The 24,542-nt window shown below is 39.3% G+C and overlaps 5 protein-coding genes across 23 annotated transcripts in view; 1 reads left to right on the forward strand and 4 right to left on the reverse strand.

Moving 5' to 3' along the window:
* The window catches only part of LOC109854779 (kinesin-like protein unc-104), an 18,044-nt gene extending 17,116 nt beyond the window's left edge, over window positions 1-928 (reverse strand). For 6 of the 8 annotated variants that reach the window (XM_020428221.1, XM_020428224.1, XM_020428222.1 and 3 more), the window contains exon 1: window positions 563-928. The gene's annotated coding sequence lies outside the window, so the exon portion shown is untranslated. The remainder of the gene's footprint in view (window positions 1-562) is intronic. The other 2 variants (XM_020428225.1, XM_020428223.1) reach the window with 1 other exon arrangement.
* A 542-nt stretch (window positions 929-1,470) lies between these two features.
* Window positions 1,471-2,571, reverse strand: LOC109854799 (superoxide dismutase [Mn], mitochondrial). Its single transcript, XM_020428263.1, has 3 exons — window positions 2,362-2,571; window positions 1,980-2,269; window positions 1,471-1,847 (listed from the first exon to the last, which is right to left on the reverse strand). The coding sequence occupies exons 1-3, from the start codon at window positions 2,403-2,405 to the stop codon at window positions 1,519-1,521; spliced, it is 663 nt and encodes a 220-aa protein (XP_020283852.1). The 5' UTR covers window positions 2,406-2,571; the 3' UTR covers window positions 1,471-1,518.
* A 149-nt stretch (window positions 2,572-2,720) lies between these two features.
* On the reverse strand, window positions 2,721-10,142 carry LOC109854797 (pre-mRNA-splicing regulator female-lethal(2)D-like). 3 transcript variants are annotated; one of them, XM_020428260.1, is made up of 6 exons: window positions 9,734-10,142; window positions 8,602-8,974; window positions 5,947-6,071; window positions 5,585-5,763; window positions 5,345-5,499; window positions 2,721-5,176 (listed from the first exon to the last, which is right to left on the reverse strand). In XM_020428260.1, exons 2-6 carry the CDS (start codon window positions 8,828-8,830, stop codon window positions 4,476-4,478), a joined length of 1,389 nt encoding a protein of 462 aa, XP_020283849.1. In that variant the 5' UTR covers window positions 8,831-8,974; window positions 9,734-10,142; the 3' UTR covers window positions 2,721-4,475. The 3 variants fall into 3 exon arrangements, with proteins under 3 accessions (XP_020283849.1, XP_020283850.1, XP_020283851.1); XM_020428261.1 differs by lacking the exon at window positions 9,734-10,142 and adding an exon at window positions 9,257-9,459; XM_020428262.1 differs by lacking the exons at window positions 8,602-8,974; window positions 9,734-10,142 and adding exons at window positions 7,097-7,368; window positions 7,564-7,972.
* A 309-nt stretch (window positions 10,143-10,451) lies between these two features.
* LOC109854911 (coatomer subunit beta'-like) lies at window positions 10,452-15,824 on the forward strand. Of its 7 annotated transcripts, none has more exons than XM_020428509.1 (7): window positions 10,452-10,480; window positions 10,671-10,964; window positions 11,896-12,126; window positions 12,225-12,414; window positions 12,561-12,762; window positions 12,909-13,103; window positions 13,331-15,824. In XM_020428509.1, the coding sequence occupies exons 3-7, from the start codon at window positions 12,018-12,020 to the stop codon at window positions 13,487-13,489; spliced, it is 855 nt and encodes a 284-aa protein (XP_020284098.1). In that variant the 5' UTR covers window positions 10,452-10,480; window positions 10,671-10,964; window positions 11,896-12,017; the 3' UTR covers window positions 13,490-15,824. The 7 variants fall into 7 exon arrangements, with proteins under 7 accessions (XP_020284098.1, XP_020284100.1, XP_020284101.1 ...); XM_020428511.1 differs by having other exon boundaries at window positions 11,903-12,126; XM_020428512.1 differs by having other exon boundaries at window positions 11,962-12,126.
* The window catches only part of LOC109854910 (protein phosphatase Slingshot homolog 2), a 54,656-nt gene continuing 43,802 nt past the window's right edge, over window positions 13,689-24,542 (reverse strand). For all 4 annotated transcript variants that reach the window (XM_020428503.1, XM_020428502.1, XM_020428504.1 and 1 more), the window contains 4 exons: window positions 20,694-20,888; window positions 19,748-20,017; window positions 19,009-19,565; window positions 13,689-18,898 (listed from right to left, as the gene is read on the reverse strand). In XM_020428503.1, the coding sequence (XP_020284092.1) occupies window positions 16,689-18,898; window positions 19,009-19,565; window positions 19,748-20,017; window positions 20,694-20,888 (3,232 nt within the window). In that variant the 3' untranslated portion in view covers window positions 13,689-16,688. The remainder of the gene's footprint in view (window positions 18,899-19,008; window positions 19,566-19,747; window positions 20,018-20,693; window positions 20,889-24,542) is intronic.

The following is a 24,542-nucleotide window of genomic DNA, read 5'->3' on the forward strand; positions in this document are numbered from 1 at the left end:
TTTTTTTTTTTTAATCAAAAACTCGCAGATTGCATCATTTGTATACATACGTGCGTACGCTTAATTACACTTCCGGTTATTTTTTTTGTTCACGCGAATTCGAGTTCAAACACAAAGAAACGAACACGAAGTCACGAACTCTCAATATTTACCTTGAAATTATATAGAATAAAATCGCTTAAAAATTTTTCAACGTCGTTTTCTTCGTATAAACGACAAATAGAACGCTCCGCGCTCTCGATTTTCGCTCCGAAATAACGGAGGAGTGCGAGGAGAAAACGAGATCGTTGGATTTCTTTTCAGCGTGTGTCTCTCGAAATCGCTCGACATCGATTGGTGTAAACGACGCGGTTTAAACCGACGATCGTTTCGCCGCGATGTCAGTGCGGCACGCAAACCAAAAAAAACGTCGCATTTGTTTCGTATACGTACGGAGCTCACACGAGCGGGGCACCGCACGAGACGCCGAGATTTGTTCGGCGCGTATATATGACACTCGAGAGAAAAAAACACACACACACACACACGCACGCACACGAATGATGAACAGTCGGAGACTCACCAGATACGTAAGCAGAAGCGTGAAAACAGCTGAGGTCCTACGGCCATACTGGGTTCTGCGAGGAAACGTTTTTTATATACACAATGCGATCGAGCGTGTTGTACGCGCGTGCCACTCCGAGCGTCGTGACGCCACTCGGCGCGGTGACCCGATGCCCGATCGATTATCCAAAGTCGCGCGGACTTGAAACGCCACCGCTAGATACTTAAAACCACTCCTTTGATTCGCGTTGCTCCGCGTGGCGCTGTTCGCCTCGCCGTTTGTTTGTTCCGCTCGGCGGAACCCTCGATCTTTGGTGCAGCCCCGCGCAACACCTTTTGCGCCTTGACCTGCTGCACAATTTCGCAGCACAATATCACCGTTTTGCCGGACTTGCGCTCTTCTTCTGGCAACGGGAGGCGGGATAAAGATCGTTGGATCTTGGTCTCTCGCGCATGACAGATAAAGCTGGCGCATCATCTCTTGGGCGCGATGACATATCTCACCGAGTCTTCCGATGAATCACCGCGAGTTTTTATTGCCAATTTCCAAATACAAATTTCCTTTTGTCTCACCACTGTGCGACATACTCGCGTATCTTTGTATGTATTACTTTAGGATTTTGAAAAAGTAAAAAATAGTTGAGAAAGATTTTTTATGTATATGGATGCGATATGTCGCGCGAATAGGGAAAATTTATAAAAGAAATGAGCCAGAGAACCACAGTGGTCTCTTTCTGTAAGGCGGGTCTTCACCACTCATCTCTCTTACTTATATATGTATATTTAATCATACAAATATTACAATCTAGAAATGAAAAGCACATAGATAATCACAGTACAGTCATCGGATGTGATGATCGCAAGTTGATGATCAAGAGTTTCAGTCCTAAACAAAAACAATCACTCTAAGTGATACTCGAGCGCTAATTGTGTTCAGCTGTGTGTAAATATGGTTTTTTTTTTTTTTGTTCGTTCTCAACAGCTGGCTGCGGTTTTAAAGCGCGTGTTCACATCCTTCCAGTTGACAACGTCGAAGATTGCTTTCACATAATCTGGTCGCACGTTTTTGTACTGCAAGTAATAAGCATGTTCCCACACGTCGATGCCAAAGAGAGGTACCAAACCGGTTGTAGCCTGTAGCGGATCCTGATTCGCGCAGGTCGCTATTCGCAGGGACTTTGCTTTTTGATCGTAACCGAGCCAGCCCCAGCCGGAGCCTTGGATCGCCACAGTTGCTTCCGACAGACGTTTCTTCATTTCCTCCAGACTACCAAAATCCTTTTCAATCTGTTTCACAAGAGCGGCTGGAAGAAACAAATGTGTTTGTCAGTTTGAAGAGATATACAGAAACCGGTTCTTCTAAAAGACATTGCGGTACGAATGTTCTGCAAATTTTGGAAGAAACAGCACTGATTGTACCATTCTGGCTCTATTACCGTCTGGGTCACCACCACCGGGCGAGAGGTTGCACCAAAAAATAGAATGATTCAGATGACCACCCCCGTTAAATTTGATGGCCGGCATCAAAGCAATCTGCGTATTGACGTCGCCCCTCGCAACCGCCTCCTTCAGTTTCTCCTCGGCAACATTCAGATTGTTCACGTAAGTCGCGTGATGCTTGGAATGGTGAAGCTGCATTATCTCCGCGCTTATGATCGGTTCCAGCGCCTTGTAATCATACGGCAGCTCGGGCAGCGAATGCTTAGATCTCGCGACGACGTCCTTGCTGAGGAAAAACGCGTCAGCCAGAATGTGTTTTATTAGGTTAGAAATTACATAATACAACACAAAGTTGCGAATAAAATTTATATTACTTACACATGTTTTCTATTAGAAATCAGAACACGTCTTGCAGCAAACATGATTGACGTGAATTGAATCACGAAGCTTTTCTACAGATTTTGTTGTATGTTAAAAGTCAACGACTTCTGTGAAAGAAGAAAGACTCAGACCTTGGCTGTAATCCCGATTTTTCTCAAGATGTCAACGCGCACGTGAAACGTATGTGTGATAATCTTCGCATTCCATCGCGTATGGTGCGCGAACCCGATGGGAATCCCGATGTTCGCAATCGTGTTCGCCCGCGCATGCGCGGATATACATCTTCGCGAACTCGGAGGATCAAAAATAGAAGAAAAAACAAAAAAAAAAAAACTAAACAATTCAGAATCCAAAGATACAAAAGTTAATAAACTTGATTAGGCGCAAGATAAAAAGTAAAATAGAAAGGAAGTAGCCAATAACGTACTTTTTTATGTTGAATAAGTTTCTTTAATAACTGCTTGTCCTCGGCAAAGATCAGCAATTTACAACTCTGTGTCGATACATCTGTAACGGTAAAAATGTAAACTAATTTTTTTTTTTTTTTTTTCTGGACACACACTACATTACATAAAAGAATAGACATAGTATATGTGTACATTTGAATTTCGTCGAGCTGTTATCAAAAAATGCAAGAATGTGTTTTGTTCGAATTATTTAAATTTTTGGAGAGAACACTCATATATACCTTGTTTCGAAAACGTGCGTAAGAATTGTTTTCAATTATTTGTTTTTATATAGTTCACAAATTATTGAGAGATTAGTATCACGATATTTTCCTAAGAATATCCGACAAATAAGCAATTAACTTGGGAATATATTGCGCGCTATTTGCAACATTTCAAATGTATTTTACGTATATTTCTTCTCATCAGCACAAACACGCGCCGAAAACGCAAAAAACCGTTTTTTTCTAGTTTAGGAAAATTTCACACAAGAACGAAGTTATGCATCAGAATTTTTTTTATGAGAAATCAGTCTACAAAACAATTTGTTTTATTTTATATAATAAAACGGTCGATATTCACAGTCGAATCTTCTTTTTTCAATAGTTGCTCTATAGCCAACAAAGCGGCACCATCGCGGTAAGATAAGATATCTTAGATATAAGATCAGACTATAAATATCGACTTGTGTGTATGTTCGAAATCATTCTTATTTTGTCTAGATATTCGATAAAAGGAAGAAATAAAACACGTCGCGCGCGCGTGAAATATGTTTCTTACACTAATGTAGAAATACATACATATGTACAACACTGTTGAATTGTTACGTATTTAGTCGCGCGAAAAAAGTCTAGATGTGATGCGCCTTCGTGTATATGCGCACGCATATACACGTCAGATGCGTGCGTACCTGCACGCACAAACGCACATCCGCAGATATTAAGATTTATTTATTTATTTACATATGCGATTACACAGGTATTTGTGATTAATTCTTGACAATACTCTTTCTTTCTGATTGTTCAGTTTACTCAACAAAAACTCTTGACGATTTACATATATATATATATATGTATATATAAATGAAATACTTCAGTATGTTCTGATCTTTTTTACAACAGTTCTTAGCGTTTGACTATTTTATACATATATATATATGTATGTATATAATGCAGAACTAAAAATCTACTCACATTTTTGTCTGATATAATTTCTGCAATTTACGTAACTTGATCGAAGCAAGTAACGTCACAGATAGAGATGAATTATATAAATTTCACATTATATTCGCGCGATGATTATCGAGAATATTTACAAAGTATTTGTCATTTTAAATACCGATCGTTCGTCATTCGAAATTATCACCGATACAGGTACTGAAATTATATCTCTTTGTGTTTATTGTTCATTTATTTCACGACCGATATCCGGCATTGTGTTTTCGATTAGGACTTTTGTGAGTATTTGGAACATTCTATAGTTGAGAGAAAGAATATTCGTCAGTATTTGAATATTCCATTACTCGAATCGAATTTGTCGAACAAATATTTGAAACTTTTTCAGATCGAAGAATTCAATACCAAATAACGGCCGAGTATTAAAACTGTATCGCAACGTTTCAATCACGCGTGATCAGTGTCATAGAAAAGGGAAATAAAATACTATTTATTCCGGATCACTCTGCAGAGTCTCGCCGTTGGTTAAAACTAACGCGTCGTCGTCTGCTTCGTTATAATCGAGAGAAAGTATGCTTTCTCTTCGTTTCTTCTTGTGCGTCCTTTCATCATCACTACTGGCCGCACTTTTCTCCCGTTTTGTCCTGTCCCTATTCCGCGTGGTTCGCGCAATCACCTCCTCTCCGTTCGATTTACCACTATTTCGGTGATTTTTATTCCTCAACGTTCGTTTGTTTCGACTCTCCTCGTGCTCATCCTCTTTGTCACTGAGTTCCTCGTTCTCGACCTTAATTATTAACGCCGCGGAGTCGCTAGAACTTTCGTCATTATGATCGGTCTGATTAAGTTTTCTGTCCGCACGTTCTGTTCTTTCGGCACTCATAAGCTCACTGGTGGGCGACGCTAACGGTGGAGTTCTTACACCTTTGCACATACCACTGTCCTCCAGCTTCGGTGGTTTTGTATCTGACAAGGTGGTATCTTCCGACTCATCCTTTTTGATAGGTGGTGTGTGCGGCGATAAACCATTCGACATATTATTCTCGTTTGTGTTTGCTTTCAATGTCGCGTTCTCCTGCTGCAACAACGTGACAGACTCCCGAGCTTTGCGTAGTTCCTGTTGTAAGAAGTAAATAGTGCTCTGCATACCCTCCACATCTTCGTCCAAATCCTGCAGAAATTCATCTAATTCTGCAAATATGAAAAACAAACATTAACATTAGTTGTATGATTGTTTATATAATATTTAAGGCTCGACCGTTTCTCTGTCTTTGTTTACTGATTTCAAGTGCAATATTAAGAACAAATATTTTTGTGTGTGTATAAACAGAATTTTTTTTTTAATATAAATAACGATACCTGATTGTGATTTCTTTACTTCTTCGCTAAACTTTTTCTGTAGAGCGAGTTCACCTTCTAACTTGGCAATACGTCCACTGGCAATCATACGACCAAGTTCTTCATTTTCTTGATATAACAGTCTACATTTTGCCATTAATCTTTTCCCTGTATTGCTGTAAATATGTAATTAGTATAATAATATTAATATAATTTAATTGTAATAACTTTCATATTACCACATGTTAGTTAGAGAATTACCTGTCTGGAGTAAATTTCCAAGCGCTTAGTTCATTCTGCGTCTCCTCTAATTTACTCTTAGTTGTTATTAACTCTTGCCTTAATTTCTGTATCAATATATTAACAGCCGGATCTAATAAAGCAGATCTCAATGCTGCTGCGGACGGAGCTTGGGTGGCTTTCATTTCATTTATTTGATTCTGAACAGCAAAAAATAAATTCCTACTTTTGAATAAGTTTTACACACAAATGAATTTATATTTACACAAATTAATATATATTCTATATACACAAGATATATATATATATATAGATAAGTGTATACTTGAAGTTTAATGTGTTCTATATATGAGAATGTTACATTATTGAGAATGTTTACATACAATGTATTCTTGCAATTCCTGTTCTTTAGAAGCAAGTCTCCTCACTAATATCTTCTCCCTGTGAGATGCTTCTACATATTGTTGTCTATATTTGTTTTCGGATTCTCTCAATGAAGCTAGTTCACCTACAAAGGAACAGCCTATAAACTTCTTTACTTCCGGAAATTTAACATTCAAATGAAATCTACATGTGTTTGTACAACTGTAGTACAATGATTGAGTTTTACATATGTCATATATACGTAAAACATGTATAGATATATAGATAAAATTCATGTTTATATCTATATACACACACATCTGCGTGAAACGCATATGTATATAAATGTCTGTGTACTTTCTTTTCCGGAAATATTGTCCTCATATATTTCTAGAAAACTATATTTGTAAAATGATGTAAGTTATAATATTATAGTAGTGATATTACAGTGGAATATAAAAAATATATATACCTATTAAAGAAATATAAAACATGTAAGCACACATCAAGTTCTTTTTTTTCAATTTCTAGAAGTTGATTTACTTTCTTCTTTAAATTCTACAGTAAGTGCATCAGTTTATCATCTTGAAATAAATTCTTTATAAATTACTGGATCAAATTTTCTGTACAAGCAGAGTATTAGAATTATATCAATTCAACGCAAGTATAAGAAATATACAAAAATTAAATTACTTTATTTTACCCGAAATATAATAGAATTAAGAAATATAATTAAGAAAATGTGTACTCATTAATCCCACTGTAATTTTTGTAACTGGTGTATTTGTACGTATTTGTGTTGTATATATTTGCATATAAAAGATTTCTCTTTTATAAGTATATATATATATTATACTTTTATATATGTATATAAATATACATACATATATGTATATATGTATACAAATATATATATGTATATATACTTGTACAAATCAAAAACAATTATTGTTTTTTATAATTTTCTGGCACATATTTTATAAGAGAATGCAAAGTCATCAATTATGAAGAGTATTTGAAATTGTTTACAAATATATATGTGATCAATGTTTTATGACATCACATATATTTTGTGTTGAACTAATAAATTTCAAATGCATGTAAATAAACAATTATACTTTAACAAATCTAATGACGGCCTGACAATTGACATTGCTGACTAACGCATACTTTGATTTTGCAGTCGTTGCGATGTGCCATTTGAGATTCTCTGTACTTCCACCAAGACCATGAGTGGATGTTACTTTTCTTCCACAAGAATCACAAGTGTGTACTTGTTGCAGGTACAGATGATAGAGTAACGAGATGCTGGCCAGGTATAATTCACAGGTTTATGCTTTTGTAATTTTTCATATCTGACATCCGGATATTACGGTGCAGGTATAAACGCATGCATAAGTTGCGCATTCATAGTGATAATATGTAGAGGGACGATTGAAGGTCTAGGAATACAATTAATTAAAACTTGCATTATTTTATCATGGACAGATTTAAAAAGGAACGAAAATAATATGTAATAATAAATACGGATTTTTTGGAAGGTGAAGGAACAAATTGACGGAATTAAGCAATGTAAGGATCCACTTGATAACGGTGAATAGAGTTACTGTACTTCACCAAGATTTAAATTTGCACACCTCATGTGCAGTACTTCGCAGACCAAAGGACGACACGGATTTACTCTCTTATTACTTCTTTGAGTCTTAAATTCAGCATCATTTCGAAACTTTTGTTTCTCATCTTTATTCGTGTCTAGCAAAACTTCGAGAGCTTTTTGTATTACACACGCGTATGCACATACACACACACACTGTCTTGCATTTTAGATTTGTATAAATTATTGCACTGCAGATATATATGTACGCGGTACACTGCACAGACACTTGTAAAATGGTATTCTAAGCAAGACAGTTGTGTCTTTTCACATTTTATATCAACAGCGAACACATTTTTTGTAGAAAAACCCCTTTGATGCCTCTTGATACACATTAACACTTGAGATTTTTCAGCCATTTTCACTTTATCAGTAAACTCTTTATATCTGCTCTTTATATAACAACAATACAAACTGCTCACATGACAAATTTGGGCCTTAGATATATATATCTTCATTTTGTGTGTATGTATATATATACATATATCCATACACTCCACATATATACTCACGAATAAAAATTTTCGTTAATATTTTTCACTGAACATACATCAATCTTTGACTCGATTTAATAAGCCGCACTACACATCACAAATGTAGTTTTGTAAAATTAATATATATATATATATATATTGTCATGTCACTTTACAGTATATATTATATTCTAATAGGTATGTATTCTAATCTATCTAAATGTACTCTTGTAAATACAATTGAAATATTTTTAGCATAGTACATTACTCTAAATTCTCTCATGAAGTAAATAAAGCTTTACTTTCATATGCCTACAAAGTGAAGTACTTATTTATTACAAAATCTTGTTCCCTTGTAACATATTTAATCCTAATAAGTACTTAGCTTCATATATACTCTAATCTTAAACACTGGTTTAATCTTAGGCTTAGCGTCCCTATGAGAGTCTTGTTTCTTAGAAAAGACCATTTTTGTGTTCTGGCATTTGGTTAATTCATTTTAAGATATGTGGCGAGTGAGGTAAATCTCACTCAAGTGATCTCAGTACCTTCCTGAGCTGCTGCTTGAGCTTCAAGACACTCCACATACAAGTCCTGTTCATGCCATTTGACCGCCAGCTCGTCCTTAGTCAAGCTGTCCAACTGCTGTTGCGTTAGCTTCACACGTCTCGGTTGCCTGGGTGAATGTGGACTGCTGGCCTTTCCACCGGTGCTGCTCTGGGGACTCCTTGGCGAGGATGGTCCAGTCGATTTAACTTCGTTACATTCATCTGCCATTTCACTACCAGGCGTTGTTGGGTGGTACGTTAAATTGCAGAAGCCTTTATCCAAGCACCAAATTTTCTGTTCATCAATTCTCACCCGATGTCAATAGGTGGTTACTGGCTGTGTATACTTTAACGCACGCGATAACAGACTGACCTATACAAAAAAAAGAGTCACAAGATATATACAGCACATGTAATTATACATATGTGTGTATGTGTACATGTTATGCATTTTGATATTTTTTACTACATATTACAAGGATAGAATTAACAACAGAGCTTATATATATGTATATATACAAAATTTAAAAATTTTTCTAAACATCTTTTTAAACAGATTACAATATATATACTATATATGTATATACATATACACATATACACATCACACTCTTTACTACGAGAATATCGAATTTTGCTTGATCGATATGCGTACTATAGAAACGTTACACAATATGCGCGTACAGCACGGCTCTACCAAAAAAAAAAAAAAAGTCACAAAGTTGGCGCAATATTCCGAAAAAGCAAGAGCCGCGCACATTGGCGAGATCTCACGTTACACAAGCGAGAAAACGAGAAAATGAATTTGCCGTCGCTTCAAGCAGGCGTATCGACGCCATTACGTCGTCGACATGCCTGCCACGATGGAACACGCACTCAGACACACACTCGCTTTGTCGCGCCTGCCGTCGTTTCCCCGTCTTGTTTTTCTCTTCCTTTTCTTAATTCCAACGAAATTACGCGACAATGCGACAAATCGTTCTCGACTCGTACAAAATTCGAGAAATCGGCTCAACAATGAAAATCATCACATTGCAACTGTTGTAAATTAGGCCGTACATATAGATGTGATTTTACGAAAACATCGTGCCAATATTTTTTTTCTGTCACAAAACTCAATGTATTTATTTACCTCGATCGATTACAGGAGGCTAAGATCTCATTCCAGAAGATGCTGCATTCGTTAATCAGGAGACGGTCAAAATGGATAAAACATTGCACGCGCGAAAAAACGGAGTGAGCGCGCTTTAAATAAGTACACCGTGCGTGCGGTACAACAAACTTCACCCGATTTGATCAAACTAGAGCGAGAGTCGGATATATAACCGTGGACCGTGCAGCGTGTACAATTAATTGTCGCACAATTACAGACACGGGGGTTTAAACTGTTTTCGTAACAGAGTTCGCGAAAGGAGTTTCCGTTGAAACGCTCAGATAACGGCGACGACAAGTCTCAGACCGCAGAAACTCCGACACGTTGAAAACTGATCGCAAATGAAAAAGACAATCACCTTGCGTCTTTCGCGCCATCAAAGAGAGGAATTGAAATAATACGAGAGGTCGGTGAGATACGTAGAGCCGTCTGTCGGAATCAAGGCGAAGTTTGTGCAATTGCAAATTTAATTGATCGTATCACACGACTACTTGAGACGAGGGATCGAAATTTGTTGCCCAATCAGATCGAAGTTCACTAAACGTAATATTTAGTTTTCTTTAGTCCGATTGGTTACGTTCAAATCCAACATCAATTTTAATTCGTAGACCGAAGACCGAGAGCGGCCAGGCCCATAAAATAATGTGTAATCACTTTTCCGCCCTGTAAGACCGACGCATTGTCCATGGACGATGGCAAACTACTGCGTCCACGAACAACTTGTCGGTACGTATATACACGTTATGTATTTTGCTTTAGTCACGTGTCTCTAAAAACGTGACTAAAGGAACGTCACGTAACAGGAAGGAGAAGAAAAACAAAACGCGTGACTGAAGTAAGATCACGTTTCTCTCTGTTAATACGCACGCGATTCTCATTGTTGCTCTTGTCATTGCGATGATGCTTTTGGCGTTAGGTTTGACTCGAGTTTGCATCGCATGTCGGTAATATCGATTAGGCACGCCGTTGCACATCGACAACCACTCGCGAATATGACTACGTAGTTGTCCTAATGTGCACCACCGTGGACATAGCGCTGACGTACACGGCGAAAAAGATGACAGCTAAACTGGGACCGTGGCCGCTCTCAAGTCTTCTGTAGCTACTTCAAGTTCTGGTTAGAAGTGCGCGCGCGTCTGTTTGATAAGTATTCGATTTTTTCGAAATATTTATCATGTACATACTTTGATTGATACATTGAGATCAGCAGGTAGGTCTTATAAAACAAACACAATTTTCATATCGCACGGATAGTGTCTACATATATCAATCGTATTGATTTCCGATTACGCAATCATATATCGCGCGGCGCGATTTTAGAATTAATTAAGACCTACGATTAATTGATTACTGGTCACTCCGATTCATCGATCGTGCTGTGATAGTCATTTTGCAGTTTTGACACGTAATATTTAAGTAAAATTTTACAAAATGTCCACAAAAATAACACAAATTTTAACACATTTAGTCAAGTTATAGTATAGATCACACACATACGTAATACTCTTTCTTCAAGCGAGATAAATTGTAAAAGTTTGACTGTATAAAATTGAGAAAAACTCACGATTTTCTGTGTGTAATGTGTGTCAAGAAAGCAAACAAGGTCAATATATGTATACTTTTAATGTGTTAAAAATATTATGTTTTATTAGTATATATTTATGTATTTAAATATATAAGGCAGCGAGTAATATACATATACACATTAAAATATGTGTGTGTATGACACTTCTGACAAATTACAAATGGAAAAATTTTATTGTAATTTTTACTTAGATGGATGAGAATAATAATGAATCAATTTCAAATACGACTAGTGATAAAAAAAATAATAATAATAATAAGCTATTTTCCAATATGTCTGTTGGTTCGACTGTTGAAGATAGTATGACTGAGAAATCAGATTTTGATTTGTTGAGCACACCTTCGGTAACATCTGCTTTTACAAATAAAAAATATTCTCCATCATCGGCATCAATATCTGTAGAACACCGTTATCAATTGGTCGGCAATATCAACGTCGTCAAACAATTGTATTATCATAAAATCTTCTTTATTTTTTACCTTTTATAACTTTAATATACATTTTATGTTAATTTTATGTATATATATACCTTCGAAGTAAGTTACAAAATAAACAGTTTGTAGGGAAGTCAATCAAGATGTGCTTTGCATCTGTTACACGGAAACATTTGACTTCTTGGTAGCAGGATTATCGGATGGAACATTAAGATTCTACGAAGGTAACTCGAGAGAACACACAATGACTTTATGCGACATGGAAATAATGCAAAATCCGGCTCCGGTCACAGCTGTTAAGCATCGACCGGCGCGCAAAACGCATCCGATCACGTGGACTGTAACGACAACTTGTTAGTGTAATGTTATGAAAAATGTGAAAAATTTTCAAAAAGTCTTGACACGTTTTTCAGAAAACGACGAAAGTTTGTAACAAATTTTATTTACACAGATGCCAATGGTTGTGTCAAATGTTGGCATTATCCAACTGAGCAATGCATTTACACGATACGAGAAAACCGACAAGTGCTTGGTTTAGCTTTTCATCCTGCGATACCAAAATTTGTCACCGTTGGAGATGACGCGAACTTATATTTATACGATGAAGAAACAAAAACACGGGAAAGAGTATTTCACGGAAGGTGATTGTTACTTTGTTATAAAGTAAAAATAATATAAACTAGATTTTTTCTCTAAAACTTTAACGTAACGAAGTGATATAAGTGATATTACAATGCGTCATGTACTCATATCTATATATATAAATTATACAATTTTCAAATAATAGCGAGTCACCGGATGTCATGGACGGCCACACATCCCGAGTCTTCGGGATTTGCTTCAATCCCAAATCCGCGCACGAGCTGATAAGCGCCGGTTGGGACGACACCGTTCAGTTCTGGGATACCAGACAAGCTCACTCCCTTCGTTACATATCGGGTGTACACATGTGCGGAGATGGTCTAGATATCAGTAGAAACGGCAAAGAGGTATATAATATCAAACTTTGATTGTTTTCCATATCACTGCGCGAATATTACACGTCACTGCAAATTTATGAAAACCCGTATATTATCTTTCTACGCTCTCTCGTAACATGTCTTATATAGTACAGAGACTCTTTTCCGAACAATAGATTCTTACCTGTTCCTGGCAGAAGGATAATCCTATGCAGTTGTGGGACTACGGCAGCGGCAAATTGATCGCCAACTTGGAACCCGACACCTATCACTCATTATTATATGCTGGAAAATATGTGACGAATTCGCACGTGGCATGCGGTGGCTGCGACACCGATCTTTTCAGGGTCGTCGATATGCGAGTTTATTCCGTAAGTCTAATAGCACATCTTAGTAAATTGTTGCGTTATATAACGTAAAAAAAAAAAACTTTTTAAGATCGCGTTATACAAAGTATTTTCGAAAGAGTGTATTTTCCTTTTTGTAGAATCCTTACTTCTTGCAAATTACAAGCTGTCAGGTCCCAACATTTTTTCAGAACAATTAATATTGTTCTTCTTCTGAAAAATAGTAATCTGTATATGTATTGTTTCCATAGACTATAGCTATGATCCGAAACCTCAAAGGCGGTGTATATAGCTTGGACGTCGGTCCATTTGAATCAAAAAATATTAAAAAAACTAGAAGAAGTGTCCCGAGGCTTGCATTTTGCGCGGGAACAAGAATTTTTGAAGTAGACATTCCACCTTTTGACTGAATATTTGCAGTTTCAAAATTTGATTTGCAATATCTCGTCTCGGTAACATTGAATTTGAAAAAAAAAAAATATTTAATGAATAGTACCGCAGTTTTTTGACACCACTATAAAGATTTCTGTTTGATGATTGTGGCAAACGCGAGAATTGTCTATACGTACTGAAGTAATCAATATACGTAGTAATAATATAACGACCTTCTCAAGCAATAAACAATGTATTTATTTAATACAAACTATAGTACAAAATTTATACAGAACAACATACGGTTTTATCATCATTTCTCATATGACAGCAAGTTCTCGTATCGAGTGAACGCACACACTTAAGCAAGACGAGGGTTAAAAAACGAGGGGAGGGAGATACGAACCGAACTTTCGAAAGGAGTAAGGAAGATAGGGAAAATCACTAAGACTGAGCACATCGATTTGTGACAATACGAACTTACTTTGACACGAGCAAATCCATCGGTTGGCAAGCGACTCGATGTAGAAAAAGATCGCGCGCAAACACGTTGAGAGAAAGAGAGAGAGAGAGAGAGAGAGAGAGAGCGGAAAGCGCATCGGTTTAATTTGCTCGCAAATTATCGAGGAGAGACGGCATGTCCTTCTCGTTTCTCCGTATCGAGATTTTGCGCGTTTTGCGATTCTCCTCGCAAAATCTTCGCGTTGCGCAGTTCAAAACACAAAAGGACATGTCGTCGTCTTCTTCGATCGCGAGATATCCGCAGAGACAAATCTTTCTGAATCGCGCATCCAATTGGACTTAACTGCGTAAGGAGACAATAGTTTAATCTCTAAGTGCGATCCAACGAACTATTCGAGGAAAAAAACTACTGAATGTTCCAGCACATCTTTCGCTCGTATCTAAAAATCTAAACAATCAACAAGCCTAATTTGGTTTTTGCGAAACTTGGTTGTAGTAAAATATATTTATACACGATAATCGCGACGTGCGCGCGCGCTCTGCGAAGCGTCATTCTTTTTAGCGCAACGCGGTCGCATTCATCAAGAATACATCAGAGTATAAAATTGGTCGTCAATGCGCGATAAATCCCGGAATTTGTTGTTTTTTTTTTTTATTTTTTCTATTTTTTTTTATATCTTTGTCTAAACTAAATTCTGCGATGCGATAGAAACGCGATTGTGATTTACGAAAGTAAAGAATGACAGAGTCCGTGATATGTTTAAAAAAATATTCACACTCAGATGCAATGTTTCTGGACGATCAGTAGTAAAGTACAGTACCTGCATGCAACCCGTGATACCGATCCGCTGTTTTCCTCCACGTTTTTTTTTTTTTTTTGTTTTTTTTTGTTTTTTAATTATTTTATTGTACTTTTTTTCGACTCAACGGGAGTTGACAGCAAACTTCTTGATGCACTATCATTGCCGCATCGTCAGTTATTGAAAAGCGTTACGCAATCAACCGACCTTGAATTAAGATATTCGAAATAATCTATACAATAGTAGAGAGTACAAAAAAGAGCAGATTAATAATAATTGATGAACCGGAGAGAAAAAGAGAGAGGTACCCAATTCTCGAGGAAATAAATTTTGTAAATTTTAATTCGAGATTTTTATAAATCACAAATAAATTCCATGATTAAAAAAACTTAATCTACAATAAGTAGATTGCAACATTCGATGAAAAACCTGTCGAATCGGAATCGAATTCTTCCTAGTAAGAAACATTTTTTATTGCAACGCATACTTTTGAGTAAAAGATAATATGTAAGTATCTTACAACACACACACACGACCTTTCGAGCAAATTTTGTATAACTCTGTGCATTTGTAAAGATAATTGTACCCCGACGATTGTACAGCACAGACGCGTTTAGAGATATCGACTAAATATTTTCTGGATATTGCAATATCCAATAAAATGTTTATGAGACATTCGTGGAATATCTTGTATGCTGTCGGTGAGAAAAAAAAGAAAGAAAAAAAAACAAGAAAAAAAGATCGGTAAAAATGGAAACTTTTCTTAGGAAACGGATTCAGAAATTTGTGAATTTCGGTACCTTCTTTTTTTCGATCGCGCTCCTACTTTTGACGAAAAGAAAAAACAAAACAAAACAAAAAAAACTATCGCTTAACAAAAAACACTTCGCTACGTCATATTCTCGCATACATGTGCATATCACTCTAATCACATTATCACCTATAAATTACTAATAGTGTGACTTAATATTACATTTATCTCGAGGTCTCGTCGTATTAAACTTCTGTTACGTACACGCTACGACAAAATCGACAAGATCGTTCACGCAGATTGGGGAAAATTGATCATCTCGCAAGTATAACGTACAAAACGAAAAAAAAAAAAAAAAAACGAATCCGACGAAGAACGAAAAAGATTAAGAAAGCGAAGCAGAAGAAAGGTCACCGTGTGCCCGAGGCTCAGACCTTACATTCACAGCCTGACTGAGCACTCGGTTCTTGTTTCTTTTCTCTTTTGTTTTTGTCTTACGCGAGATCACAACACAAAGGCTGTGCCCCCGTCTTTCGCGTTTTAAGTCATCATAATATACAATATACCGTTCGATACCTTTTCGACATCTAACGCACGTTTGATTCCGAGCCCAACTAAGTTTACGACGAAGTGATACAGAATTAACAATATTATCCTTTAGTCTTTAATATAAATTTTACGTTGACCTCCTTCTTGACGCGCAGCCTCGTGATTTGTTGCATTTCCAGCTTAAAGTAATTGAACTAACGTCAATCCAAGATATATATACGTTGACGAGAAGGAACAAAGAGCGCCCATTAATCGTTTTATATATAGTAAAAGATATTCGAACACTTATTAAAGTTACTGTCCTATAAATAATAAGTTACATTACACTGACGTAATGACAAGATCGATTTCCTCAAACGAATATAAAACGATGTTTGTGTCTTGTACAAGCAAATGCAGCGATGATGATTAGAAAACAACGATGAAAGAAAGAAAATGTTTAACTCTCGGGAAAACAGGTGCCGCGATCATCTTAGCTCGGAAACATTCTCTCATCGCCAACACGTTAGAGATCACACGACTTCATCGTCACGATAACATACCCACGTGAAACGGGTGGGTATTTTTTTTTTTTTCTTTTTTTTTTCTTCTCGTTCGGATTTAGGTACGCCGTGTACGCGTAAATGCCTGAAAATCCGACGTGCGCACGAGTGCGAAGGAGCGTCGCTACAGCTTTTACATAGTATTGTAAACCGGACTGCTGTGCCTAGGCCTGACCTGCAGCCTGGCGAGGGGATGCGTTCTGCCGTGCTGCTGTTGCTTCTTGCTAGCTGCCTTCGCCACCACGCTGGCCATAACTACGCTGGGTGACGGTACCGCCGGCGGCCTGCCAGGAGCTTCCGGTGTCTCGTTGTAAAGAGGCGAGGAGTGATTGTTGATCATGATCGGCGCTGATCGTCTCGAGAACTCGGGAGCGATTTTTGATTTTGCCGGTGAATGCACCTCTATGGCGTCCCAATCCTTGTCCTTATTATGCGCGCGCAGCTGAATGTCCGTTGTCTTCTTGGGCTCGGGTCGTGCAACTTCGTACTTTCCCACCAACACTCTAACGGAGAGATCTTCCACGTTGTCTTGGGACAACGTTGCCGTCGTCGGCAATTCGCTTTTCCTGCCTCGCTTGTTGTTGTCTTTGGTTGTTTCACCGACGCTAGACGACGACTGGATCTTGGATTCGTTGTGTGGGATTACCGGCGATGATGGCAGACTCCTGATCTTCACGTCTCTCTTGGGTCGTGCGGGCATCGACGACGACACGTTCTCGCTATCGCACGCGTTCTCAGGACTCTTCTCAATCTTGGTCGACTTCGCCTCGAACTCCTTCTTCAGGTTCTTTACTATGCCGGACGTGCTTCGCGGACACTCAGCTTCCGGCGAATCGTCCACGGAGAGACAGCGCTTACTGAACACGGGCTTATTGCAGAGATTTTCCAAGACCATTTTATTGTGCTTCACGGATGGACATTGAGGAGTATTGACGACGCACGGACTGGACGTCTCGCTCTCCGATCTACAAGACCGCAGGGATAACGGTAGATCAGTCTCGGAGGACAATGAGGACGGTGCGGGAGCGCTCGTAGACAATCTTCCGAGCTGACGCATAGACGTAAGGGAGATATCAATGCTACCTACCGGGCTCGGCGAGTCTCTATTCGTTTCTACTTTAAGATTATGTTCTTGAGTGGGCGACGAATCCCTCCTTCGAGGTGTCGGAGATGGCATGTGTTGCAATAATACCGGATTGTACGTTTCAACCGCGGACGGCGCATCCGTTTCGCCAACCAATCCGTCGCTTTTGTCGTCCGCGACTGCCGACGTCTGCGTGCACACGCGTTTCACGCCGGCCGTCGTTGTACCTTCCTCTAGCTTTTGCTTGGTGCGCTTAACCGTGCCCGGATGCCACGGAATCTCCTCCTTGTCGTATGGGAACAATCCGCTGGAGCCGAGTAAATCGGACGGCCGCATGTCATAGGAACCCCAGGAACTGTTCCGCGACGGTAACGTCGCCCACGAGCTGTGAACCGAATTGTTGTCCAGAACCACCGCACTGTCGTAACTGCTCCAGGAACTTTGCCGACTCGGAGATTCCCTCGTTACGGGTTCACCCCGTCTTTCCTCGCGATCAAACACACGATCTAACTGCGCGCTGAACGGATCACCGTCTTTTCTCTTTTTTCCTGTTACATCGGGACATGTCGCGATCGCGGTTGTCGTTGTTGTAACCGTCGCCGCAGAGGTATCCGCACTCGTCACATATTCACTTTGCACAATCACATTCCCGTCAGTTTTATTGTCAACACACGAATCAGCACACGCAATGTCCGCAGATGCAGTCCAGACTAGACATTCACTATTATTATCGTTGATCTCGGCGAATTCTTGATCCATATCTTTTCTCCCGCCGTCTTTCTGCCGCTCCTCGCCGGGATCCCAAACCGTTTCCTCGGAAAGTTTATTCGCGACAAAATCGTCGGTCTCTCGACTCACTCGTTCGCAATGATCGGTCTCGATCGGCTTTGCGTTGTCTTCCGTAACCGAGTTCTGCGGCAGACGTTTCGCATCCGAATCGGATCCAGGTGACGACGGTTTACTGCTGGCCGCTTCAAACTGATTTGTCAGATTCAGAACTAAGCCCTTTCTCTTCTGCCCCTGAGTTTCCAATTTATTAATCCTATTTTTTACGCTAGGAGTGCCGGGACTGGGAGAAGGTAGATGCACTATTTTGTTTTGCGACACGCTGTAAGACTGTCCGTTGTCGCAGGGCATTAGAACATTGCGAGCTTCCTGTTCTATTGCCGGCTTTTGATTCGAGCCACGGAGAAGATCCTCCCGCGTAACCTCCGTACTTCCCGCTTTGTCAATGCTCTCCAGCGACTGTGACAAAGGAACTGCAACATGGCGCGAAAACGTTTTTATAAAAAAATAAAAAAAAACAGCGGCACTATTAGGTTAAAAAACATGGATGTATTTATAAATTAACAAATTTATATCTGCTTACCAGAGGGTAACATATTCTCAGCGACTTTGACATTCGGCGACCAACTCTTCGGTCTCTGGCTGCTCTTCTTCAATTCCGAACCCGAAACTTCCCGCATGTTGTTCTCCACGTTGTCCGATTTCTCCTCTTTCTTCGATTGATCCTTCGCGGACGTGGGAGATTTCAGATTCGTATCGGACTTGGACCTCTGCAGCTTTTCCTTGTTTTTCATCGCGTCCAAAATACCCTGATACGTCTCGAGTTGCAGCAGGAAACTGTTGTTCGGTTTGATGCAATTGCGCTTCTCCTTGACGTGCTTCCATGCTTGCGAAAAATCCCAGTTGTAAGCCTTCATCGCGTAAGCGATAACCACGGAGGCGGAACGAGAGACCCCCATCTTGCAGTGCACCAGGACCTTGGAGCCCTCCATCTTCGCTTTCGTGATGTATTTGAACGTGTTGTCCCAGTGCTTCAGCAGATCCGTTTTCTCGTCGTCGTACACACGCACGTTCAGATAAGTGAACATACCCGGAAAGAAGTTATCGATTTCTCGAGTAACGTTCAAGATGTGCCTCACACTGTCAAGCACACGATCAACAAAATGTTCAAACAAACATTTATATCAATCCGATAGAACTAGTGTATTGTTAATTAAACTCCGTTTGTAACCGCCAGTAAATATAGAAAGTTGTTAAAGTGTTTTTTCTTGACAGAAAATCAGAACGTTATTGAATTATCGGCGATATGTGAAAATGTGTACCCATTTTTCTGAAGTTCCTCCAAATTGCTAGCGTTCCATTCGCTACCAAGATATACGTGATCAAATATCTCGGTTGGCGCGTCCATTTGACCCAGTATCGTGAGCATCTCCTGATCGATGAACGGCTTGAATTCCCCGAGATCCATGTCCAGATCCTCCTCGAGACGTCCTCTGATGTACTTGGAGGTGACTTCGTCGAGATCCACGGACATCATGATTTCCTTCAGCGTCGATCGAATTACGCGCTCCGTCTCCTCCCTTTCCCTAGGTCTATACGTTATGAAGTGCAAAACACTCTTGTTTCTTTATTTTGCCACAAACAAAACAGAAATAAATAATAAATACTACCCCCGAGCGAACGATCATTCATCGTCAAATATATGCGACTACAGTTATCTTTCTTTTATATTCACATAAAGTAGTAGAGAAACGTATTTTGAGAAGTGAAATATATATCGCGAAATGTGATCGGTTCGACCCGAAGAGAAGGACAGACGCAGAAACTGGAAATAATTGAAGGACGGTTGTAAAGTTTTATACACGACTTTTGCGTGCGCGCACGATCCCCGGCGCAGACACCCGGAGAGTGCACACACGCATCAACAAATCAAACCGCTCCGACTCTGGCACAGCACCAAGTCAAATACACCGCCGGCTGTTTTTTCCGTGATAGATCGCCTTATACACTCTCCTCGCGAATTGATCCCGCTCGAAAAACGTCGTTATCGGGCGTTGGGGATTTTATAATCGAATGTCCGTAAAATCTGACGAAAGGAAAAAAGGGCTCTTTTTCTACAAAAAAAAAAAAAAAAAAAAAAGTGCAGCAGCGTTTCCGCGTGCAATATTCATTATCGAAGATTTATCGATGAGACATGAGTTGTTATCGGAAAAAAAAGTCAAGGGAAGTAATAATAATTGTGACATAAAAGTGACCACATCCACTTACTTAGTGCGCACGCTGTCCGGTGACGGCGGTCTTTTGGACTCCAGATTGTCCATGGCGTGCCACTCGTTGAGGCACGAACGATCGCTTTCGATTCGTTGCTCATAGTAACTGACCCAATCGTGTGACAATCCGCCGAGAAAATAGTTCTGCTCGCGTGCCTTAGCGGATACTTTGTGCAACGTCTGCAAGGCCGACCTGTGTGTGAAAAAAACAAATGCATAGAAGAGCAGAATGTTAGAAAATGCGAGAAAACTATAAAATCACGTAAAAAAAAAAAAAAAAACATATTATGTATATTAGTCTGGTGATTTATTCGCGGACGATGACGAAACACGTAAGTGATTCGCGTATCGCGTTATATCTGCTTCGCCAATCGTCGTGTCGTTAAAAGTAATTTTCGCACAAATTTCCCGTTCTCGTTCGAGTCTGATGCCTTGACGACCTTATATTTAGATAGCCGTGCGAGTAACGAGATTTGTTTCCGCCAAACAAGAAAATCGATTACTCTCGTTCAAGTGTCGGTAATAAAAATAAACGTGCAGCACGATTATCGTTTGATACGTTGTTCAAAATTTTCATTCAAACCGCTCGAAATCATTTTCGACGATTGTTTTGATTTCATCGATTTCTCGAGTCGAGTCGAAAACGCGAGAGAGACATTCCGACAACGACTGTTTTGCGCCGAAGGGCACGGGCCCCACTTTCTTGAGTACATGGTAAAATACGCGCGGGGATAATGGTTTTTTCCTTCCGCACCGACTCGGACCGCGATTAGATAGCACCCGCTTCCCGTTTTTTTTTCTTGACGGTGCAACGATTCATCGTAAAATATATTATATATCGCTAAGCGGCGGAATTAATAACGCATTTAACCTTTTCGCTCCGGGACTGGTCCATATATGGACCAGCAAGAAAAGCGAACGTAATAGATGTTTATAAGGTCAATTTAATGCACTAAATTTAGGAAAAAAATTGAAAAAAATTTTGGTTACTTCTTTGACCTTCAAAATTAACTTTGAAGGGGGGGGGTAGCAGGTTATTATTAACTTTTTCAGCTAAAATGCGAGGTCAATTTTAAAGGAAAAATCCCCGGAGCGAAAAGGTTAATAAGCGGATCTGACGAGAGAAGAACCGATAGGACTGCATTTCCGTAAAAGTGTCAGCTACTTCGACACACGCGCGAAAAATCGTATCGAAACGCAATGACGCAGAATCCGACTGTGTTGTCACATATCGTTATACCTACGTTTCCCTCGGGGAAAAGAGGGAGTGATGAACTCCCTCCTCCCACCTGGACACGCGCCAAAACAGAAGAATGTAAGAATCGAAAGAAAGAGAAAGCCGAAGATAAGGCCGCGTGTGAGCGAACAAAGAATAAATGCGTGAACAACACACGCATTTGTGTTTTAACAAGATCTAATCTAAATTTTCTCGCACAACAATGCAAACTATCAGCGATAGCGCTGTCAAGAAAATTTATTATATTACAAGCCATTTTCCTCAACGCTCATATAGTACAGACTCGTCTCTCTCTCCGCGGTTTCTCCCCAACCTGTTCCCCAAGTAGCGACGACGACGACGACGACGACGACGACGGCAACAGTGAAAGGAATGATGGCAACGATTATGCTCCGCACGACGTGCACGAGGGGACATCAACGGATATCTGCTTAAGGCGTTAACCACCGCCCGATAGCGATCTTTTGCCGAGACACCCGTACTCGTACACCGCGCGCTCTCCGGGCTGCAAACGCAGTCGGATCCTACGCAGCGAACCGTGAAAAACAATTAAATGGCGTAGCGGCCGAGTCCCGCTCGTTGCACTTTTGGTTTCCATCGCGCAACCGGGTCTCGGAGAGACTTTTTTTTTTCTGACAACGCGAAAGCGGAAACGCACGTTTGTTCGTTCGGCAAGTAACGGAAGACAAAGTTATTTTTCCAGGTTCGATTCCTGGCCGAAGTTTTTCGCAACGACGGAGGACACAAAAGCAACGGTGCTTGAGATGAGAGACGAACTCGAGAAGACCTGAAGACGCAGCAGAAATTCAAGAGTTATCGCGAGTAACGTGAGAAAGAAACGGAATTGAAGCGCGCACATAGAACGAATCAAATGTAAGGGAGGATAAATATTTTCTATCCGACTTGCGCAATTAAAATCCTGTCAACAAATATCAAGGCGTCGATATTCAACGTATTTGTCTCTCCGTGGCATTATTCTTTTATAAATATCATATTAAATACTATCTAATTACGTTTACTTTAAAATATAAATTTTGAATCAAATTACCTACGTAAACAAAATTTAAACTAAACCACACACACATACACACAATATTTAAGTATTATTTTAATAATTATAAGTAAATTTAGTCCCTTTGTTAACCATTCCATTGCTATTTTGCGCTCTACGACAAGCGGACATCGATAATAATGCAAAACGTTAATGTAAACAAAGGAACGTATGACCGATTAACAATATAAGATAATGTGGAACTCAGGTTCGCGCTTGTGTTTTATCTGAACGACGCGAGCGTCACATCAACAGACGCAAACAAGAGAGAGAGAGAGAGAATAAAGTTATCGTTGATCCGCCTCTGCGCGACGAACAAATTCCATTAAACACCATATCACGGCCTTGTAAACGTGAGCGTGAGCGTGTGTGCAAACGTGCATGATATGCGCGCTATTACGATCCGCGCTAGACTCTGACGTGCCAAAGTGAGCAACCACTGCTAGCAATGATTTTTGGATTAGAATTGTGCAATATTTTAAACAGAGCTGTGCGATGCAAAATAAATAAAATTATATTTATATTGAAATTCGCGATGACATCTACATGGATCATTCATAGATGAGTCACTAAATTTCACAGGTTTGTTCGTTACGTATAAATAATTCGATTTTTGTTATAATTTAATCGTAAAAAAAAAATATAAAGAAAATCGTTTTTTTTCAAGTTTTAATAAAATTATTTGTTAATATTTTATTTTGTATAAATACTGAAAAGTACGAAGAAGCGCGCGCGTGTGTTTTGTTTGAACAAAGTAATATCACACTTTTCGAAGATCCGCAACATTCAGAAAGCGATCAATGTCACCTGTTAATCCCGATGATAAATTGACGATCGATATCGGGACGACAACGTGAAAGCGACTTTGCGCTGAAATCGCAGAGGTTTCTCTGACAAAAAGTGAAAACGAGCTCGAGTCGACAACCTCGGCGAAAATATAAAGCAAGAGAACGCGGCGCAGCTAAGTCGAACGGCACAAGCCGCGTCTACCGGTTAATCTGGCTGAGTATAATTGACATCTCTCGCACCGGTCTCTTTAGATTGGCGGTATCAATCGCGAAGAAACGCATCCGCGAGATATATCGCGGCAGCGCGATCGCCCATGCGTGTCGACGTCTTCGCACGAACGGCAACAGCCGGAGCTTATGTGTGTTGTCGAGTTTTTGTTTCAACGAGACTTACAACTTCAAAACATCTTTCGAGCATTACAGTATTTTCAAATTGCTAAGTAAAAATCAAGATAGAGATCAGAGTTTTTCTCTGAAGTTAAATATTATTATTCTTTTCATGACTTTTTGTTCGTATCATCAGATACTTACTCTTTTTTTTTTAAGTTGACTACTAGGTCGTTTATTAGTTGTAATTTTTGCGGTTGTCATTTATGTCAACTTTTTATACAATTCAATTATGTAGATTAGGTCCTGCAGAAGTATTTTTAGAGCCTCACTTGAATCTTTTTTATGATGTAACATAGTTTTTCTCTATATTTGTTTTGTCATTTCTACGTTGTTTAACTAATGAGATTATTGTTATTATTATATATTAAATAATAATAATAA

The sequence above is a fragment of the Pseudomyrmex gracilis genome, unplaced genomic scaffold, assembly GCF_002006095.1.
Source record: "Pseudomyrmex gracilis isolate BER0280 unplaced genomic scaffold, ASM200609v1 scaffold_74, whole genome shotgun sequence".
NCBI lineage: Eukaryota > Metazoa > Arthropoda > Insecta > Hymenoptera > Formicidae > Pseudomyrmex > Pseudomyrmex gracilis.